The sequence below is a fragment of the Diachasma alloeum genome, unplaced genomic scaffold (assembly GCF_001412515.2).
Source record: "Diachasma alloeum isolate Michigan unplaced genomic scaffold, Dall2.0 Dall_scaffold_00195, whole genome shotgun sequence".
In the NCBI taxonomy this organism is placed as follows: Eukaryota; Metazoa; Arthropoda; class Insecta; order Hymenoptera; family Braconidae; genus Diachasma; species Diachasma alloeum.
In genome coordinates this window covers 141,131-148,447 of record NW_021680360.1, presented here as the reverse complement: position 1 = coordinate 148,447, position 7,317 = coordinate 141,131, and the positions used below count along the sequence as shown (strand labels likewise).

Genomic DNA, 7,317 nt, shown 5'->3' with positions numbered 1-7,317 from the left:
AAAAAAAAAAAAAAAAAAGAAAAAAAACTAAAAAGGAGACAATGAAGGCGTTCGAGGGCAGAGAATAATTGCAGTTATAGGAAGCAATCTCTCTCTGAGGCAATTGGTGAATTATCGGGCAGCGGGTGACCCACTATTCAGTGCGGTTTTTGGGATGGCAATAAAATTAATTCAGAGTCAATTGGTTGGAAGAACAGTAGAATTGGAAAAAGTAAATTGGGCATTGGAGAATTCCAGCGACATCGCTCGATGACCCTATGCACTAGTTTAAATATAATAAATCGAGACATTCATAAATCACGTGGTTGCATAGAGGCGCGAGGCTGGAGGGCAACTGGATGGCGCGTGGGCCGAGTCGAGTTGTGCCAAAGCCCTTTCTAGAAAATGATCTGAGACTTTCAACTGCCCTTTACACTTGGCGATGAGGTATTTCCCCTCAATATACTATACACCACAGTTATTATTTCCATCATTCAAATGGACATCCTCTTGAGGACGATCCTATCGAATTGTCTCATTAATTATTCATTGGAAACTATCGTGTCGCATTAGCTGGGGTAGGTATATCGATGTCTGGGAGTCGAGAGATGTTTAGTAACTCTTAGGAGATACAGGGGTGAATAATCCTCACTATCTTGAAAGGTCTTTGGTTTCGTTGGTAATAAAAATTTTACATTTGCAAATGAATGCACGATATTTTTTTTTTATATTTTTTCTATTCAGATTCTTATCTTAGAGGGAAAAATGTGTGTAAAATAATATTTTAATGAATAGCGCAGTACCACGGAATTTTTCTTCAAGTTTTTTCTCCATGTAATTCCGATTGCTCAGTACATTAGTCTCTGCATCTCATCGTTAAATAATAAACCTCCGGTCACTATAAATAATGAACTCTCTATCGCTCATATAAATTTTAATAATCCAGTTTTGATTCTGCGTAGCCTATAGACTACTTCGGCGTTCCTCAGCTATCTAGTTGGAATGCAAACGAAAGTGCACATAAATTCTCGTAATGCGATATACATACCCTTGTAAACGTTGTGTCTCAATTAGAGATAACCGCGGAAATATCAATTTTGTTTGGGCCACGATTAAAATTCCCCCTCAATTTGATAATCATCTAGTAGTAAGCTATATATAGGCGCTATTATACGGTAGTCATAAACATGCCATTTTTTGTCTTTTTTTTTTCATTTTTTTTTTTTTTTCAGTGTCGCAATGATGAAAATATGTGCATGCCTGAGTTTAGTAGTTGAAATAGATACTTTTGAACATCGCGGGGTTTTACCGTTACCGGGGTATCTTATTGAGTCAAACGATCTTATCACGGAAATTGTATGGACGTTCTGGTTATTTTCAGGACGGAAAATCGATGGGCAATGTCCTTTGGTAGAAAAGTAATTGTTTTATAAATCAATTTCTTTACATTTTTCGAATATGTTTCCAAATAGTTGAATATCCAACAAATACTCAGGTGCCCCTGTCACCTGGAAATGGAAGATGAGGGTATTAACCCACATGGGGAATTCGTCATCTACTGGACTAATGCCAAATTGGTACCACCCAGGCACGCAATAAAAAGCCATTACTTTAAAGTAGCCCAAGGCGTAAAGCCCTTTCATTTTTTCTTTTTGTCTTTTCCCTCATTTGCAATGAAACCAAGATCCCAGCGTGGACACAGGGGCGCCGTACTCCTCCTCATTTATTTTTTTTTCTCTCTTACCTTTAAAAATAACAGGTCGCGTATATATCGGAATTTGGCCTGCGATATAAAGAGCAGACAAAAAAAAGATACCGTGAAGCCGCAAGCACGGAGAGATTGCTCACCGCGTGGAGATTGTGTGGGTTATATTTTGTGTACGAGAGGGGAAAAAAACGAAGGCCAAGGGAGAGAGAGTTATTAAGTCAATGAAAAAACAAATTTTGTTTTAGCTCAAGTAGGAAAAAAAAGTGGAAAATTTATTGGCAATTTTTTCGCCTCGGAAAAACAATTGTTTTTTTTCTTCAAATTTTTATTTCTATTTGTCACTGCACAAATGAATATATTTTAGTAATTTTTATGAATTTTATATTGAGCAAATTCTTTATCTTGACAGAGCGAGCATTGGTACCCGGAGAACCCCTCGTGGACTCCCAACGACGATAAGATCGACTTACTTTCCGAAGCAAAATGCAGACGTGGCTTGCTGCGACATTAGAATGGAGCAAAACACCGTACGCCTGTCAATGCCCGCCTCAGTATCTCTTCTTCTTGCTTCTTTTTACCAACTTTTTAATTCAAGGTATGTACCCCACTCATGACATTTTCCACCAACTCTATATGGTGAACTGCAACTGAAACGTCACACTGTGAGAAAACGTTGCCCCTATTATTGCATGATTCGTTTTTTTTCTTGTTTTCTTTGTTTTATACTAGTTAAGAATAAACACAAATGATAACGAGATATGTTATGCTTATGCAAAGACGTCAGAGATGGATTCGAATATTTTTCCAGTCACCATGCAACTCTTTGTCCCTGAAAATCATTGAGAATGCGTTTTATTCAGATTTATTCATGATTTTTTAAAAACACTATTCTCTCCATTCATTCCAATTTGTCATTTACTTTTGACAAAAATACATTTTCCAAGGACGATTGATACATGTTTTCGATAATTTATTATTAAAGAATGAAAAATGAAGGAGTTATCGGTTGCACTCACTTGGATTTCTCTGGGAATGTGCCATGAATTTTAAAAATCAGTACCGGTCACTCACTTCGCTCGTGTGACCCATTTTATAAGTTGAACCGACAAATTTTACATTAATTGCCGTTTTTTATTGTTCATCATTTAGAAGAAATAGAAATTTGAAAAATTGGAAAAAACAAAAAAAAATGCAAAATTTCGTTAAATTCATATTTGGGTAATTTTGCAACTCGATTTTTGGCGCACATTACAAATAATATTTCATTATATTTTGACTCAAACGTCTGGGTGTTTGATCATCCGTGATTTTTAACTATTTTCATCATTAATCAGGACGATAATATCATCCAGAGTTTCTATTTGTGGAGTTGAGACATCTGAAAATAAATTTGGGAAGTTGACTGGGAGATGTGAGTAAAATGTTTACGGATTAAGCCAGTGGTTTATGTGTTTTTGGATTTGTTGAAATTCCAAAACAAAGGATGAATCATTTTGAAATAGTATTCAATTTTATGAATATCCAGTTATCTCCATTGTCGCATCACAATAATTCGATAATGATGGCAACAAATGCATTTTAAACTTTATATACACAGGAACAGGAAAAATGGCTCTAGTGACATCTGCATCCACTTGAATTTTTTAAAAAATACTCCATTTGAAGTCTATTAATTGAGAAAGCCTGTGCGAATTGTCACATACGAATGAGAGTATATGACTCTCATCCAATGTCAATAATTCGTGAAAACAAACAGAACTATTTTCAGTATATTTTGCATCGATTTATAGAACACCAAGCTATAAACGTTCAATCAATTCGTTGAATACGTCCATTTAACTTGACCTTGAGACATCTTTCACGAAGTGTTTCCTCAATCTAGGGGAATCGCTAAAAATAATTTTTTTTTTTTTAATGAATCTAATAACATCATTGAATAATCATCGGTTCTATTGATGAGTGACGCAATAAGGGAAATGGAGTTCTTAGATTATTGGAAAGTCGAGATAATTTCCTTATTTATTTATGCTGTAACTTTTCCCAAGTTGTAAATAATTCAATTTTCATGATCAAAATTTCTTCCTCGAATGTATAGATTCGATTTGAATTTCAATAGGACCTATTGAAGTTTATCACATTTTGCAAGTTTTTTTTTTTATTTCATATGAAATTAAATTTAAAGTCATATAATTTTCGTCAATTGACCACCATCGACCATCATGAAATTTCTCTCTATAAGCCACACGTGACATACCTCACTTTATTCCCCTTAAATTTGTAATCAACCACCGATTAATTGCATAAAAAATAAATCGGAATAAGCAAAATGGTGATTGAAAAGAGTCAAGGGAACAATGAGCACGCATCGTTCGATAATATGTTCATGAATGAGTATCATCGCGTGGGGCGACTAATGAAAGTGCATATAATCAAGTCTCGAGTTCAAGTTGCTGGAGGGGTCGAGTGGTAGGAAGGTAGGAAAAATTATGCATCCGGGTTGCAAGTCATCGTGAGAACGGAAGAAGGACCCCGCCAAGAATCCGCCTACACGTGCCTAAGAGCTCATCAGAATTAAAAATGCATTTTCTCATTTGATTTATTTATTTTTTAAAATAACCCTCGAAAAGAGACTTTGCTCTCATGTCAATTGTTTTTCATCCATATCAGTCAACTCCAGGGAGGGCCTTCAAAGGATTTAATACATACTCTGCGTTTGTCCTATTCATATTTAGACTCGTTGACAAATTTATCACATGCAGAAGTTCAAACCAGCAAAACACATTGCGCATATAAACACTTTAATACGTGACGATTAGAACGTAGTATGCTTGAAAGGGGGAGAAGAAATTCTCAACTTCAGTTGAGTAATATTTTATCGTCCATGTGACAAAGGCAGGAATATCCCAAAATATTCATCTCAATTCAAGATTAATCAGTCGTCTTTTTTTCTTTTCTTTATTACTTCATTACTTTAATAAATGAAATAACTCGAATAAATTGCAAAGAGAATAAAACCACTACATATTCATACATCAGATAAACCATTCATATTTTTAATTTATGAATACACTGAGGTGTTGAAATCCCGATAAAAGGGTTGGACATAATAAAATGACTGACAAAAAAAAACAGTTTGATTGAACCGCGAAAAAAACGATAAGACCTGTTGGGCGTGTCAGTAGGTCTGCACAACATTTATTGCGATAATGTGTTTCTAGGTCGCTGAATAGCCCCTCGTGCTGAGCGCATTCCTTTCTATAATCCATGTTCAACTGTCCCATGTAGCACCGGGCATTTTTATCCCTTCGAAATTCAGCGGTTTTTTTTTTTTTTTCAATCACAAAATTGACAAGTGAGAGGTTAAATCAGAGGAGCCTAATGGATACAGGTGATAAACTAAAGAATAAAAGCTCCTGTAGGGCCTGACGCTCGATTGAAAGACACTCACAATATTTGAAATGGCCCTGTATCGATTACCAATGGCGATCTAACCGGTACTTTTAAGTCTCCAACTTTTTTCCTCTCTCATATATCTCCTCCCAAAAGCATGTCTGCTGTCCTAAACGGTGAATGATCGAGATGGTGAACACTGGGGGGGCGTCGATAAGTACTTAATGGACTCCAGATAAGGTTAAAAAAATAACAGAGTAATATTGCAGTCCTAGAAAATAAAATCAAAACATACCAGACTTAAAAGGTTACAACATTCATTGGAAATTAATCTGACATTGAGACTCTAAATACTATCACTATCACGTTCTATTCGAGCCGCCTCCCATGCCTCTGAGTTAGAAAAAAAGCTCTGGGAGTTTGTGGGAGAAAGTAATTAGAAGCGATGCAAACTTACCTATCTCAGTTATGTTCCCGGCATTGTCACGAGGGTGAAGATCCCTCGTCTTCAATGATAACTAAATAGTGTGAACTTTCTCTGTCACTTAATAATCTCACTCGTTGAAAACCCATCCTCAACTATGGAAATGTAAAATAAATTAATTTCACTTTGTTTTCTCTTCTCATAATGAAGCATTGCTCGTATTAATTGATGGGCAATAATTAATCGAATCGTAATGAAAATGTTCTATTATTCCATCCAGGGATAATGATTGAGGGAGCGTTCACTTGCACAAATTATTTAAATTTTCAATGCCTGCGGGATTTCACGAAAATTAACATTTCTCAATGATTTTTCCATAAAATTTGGAATTTTCAATGACTAAATTTCTAAAAAACGTGTGACGCGCCGACAAAAAAAAAGAGAAATTCCACGAAATTTAATCGAATAATAATGAGGACTTTATCCAAGCTCCAATTATCAATGGCCTTAATATGACAATATGTAACGCACAACCAAGTCAGACGAGCAATATTACTACTTCATCGCAGAATGTCAATTGAGGAATCGTTCATAAATCGTGCATAAATCTCAGCCGCCGTTATCATCGACATAATCCCCAGAAATGATACGGCTCTAAACTGCTGTATGACAACTCGATAAAAATTGTAACAGTCCAGGAAACTGAAAATGAATGGTCGGAGGATAGTCCTTCTAAGACCACCAACGTGTCCTCCAAGGAGTACCACAGAGTGACTCGCCTGATTTTATGTTTCCTGGACACACGCCCGGCATTTCAGTCGTTGCCTGATTCTCCATCGCCAGTATTTCCCCCCTCCCCATACATACATACACACACACACACACACATTACATACGTTTAAAACTTGGGTTATAAAGGATAAGTTGGCTGGTGAGTCGCACTACCCTAGCACGCCCATAGTCGTTACCACGAGATGTAATAAATGGCAGTGTACCTTCTGGCCTTACAACTTCCCGTGTAAAGACAATACATCTCTATTTTATTCGTTCCTTTACCAAACGACGTAATGGATAGAAAGGTTCATATATAACTGGTCGCTTCTCGTCTATCTCGACAACGGGGATATAATACGGTGTACAGTCATTCCACTGGCGGCTTCAACCATTATTCATATGAGTTTTTTTTTTCTTTTTTTTTTGTACGAAAATTTTTTAGATAATAAAATGACGATTTCTGAGGAATCAGAGAGTTAATGGTTTATTGTGATATATTAATGGAATAATGCTAGATGATAAAGAGGGGAGGGCTTGTTGAACGATTAGTTATGAATCATTTTGATTGAGCTCATAATGTGGATCTTTTCCGAAAAAACACATGTTCTTGGCCCTTATGGCAACTGAAAGATTTAAAAAATTTCAACATTTCCGTAATTGACCTATTCAATGCTCAACAGGCTCCTCAAACGACTTCCTTATATTCCATTTCCACTTCCCCATCCCAACCCAATAAAATAGTGAAAGACCCCCGGTAAGATCGTATATGCGAGTAAAACTCAGTCAGAAAATATCACGAGAGGCCTGTAAAGTCACATGAGTGGTATCTAACATTGTATCGAAAATGCCGGTATGTACACTCAACTATCCGAGTTAATAGACCCTCCAGAGTGTTGCGCATGCGCTTCATCTGTACCAACGTCCAAACAGTCAATGAGATACCCTACAATACTGCCCCTTTTCAATTTTTACAGTGCATTCGTATTTTACACTGAGGATATTATCGTGTTGGGGGGGGGGAGGGGGCTAAACTCGTGAGGAC

At 36.4% G+C, this 7,317-nt stretch overlaps 1 protein-coding gene across 1 annotated transcript in view; it reads right to left on the bottom strand.

Annotated features, from left to right (window-relative positions):
- Positions 1–6,534, bottom strand: part of LOC107048557 — a 9,885-nt gene extending 3,351 nt beyond the window's left edge. The window contains exon 1 of the mRNA XM_029126823.1: positions 6,495–6,534. Coding sequence (XP_028982656.1) covers positions 6,495–6,534 — 40 coding nt within the window. The remainder of the gene's footprint in view (positions 1–6,494) is intronic.
- Between the last annotated feature and the right edge of the window lie 783 nt (positions 6,535–7,317).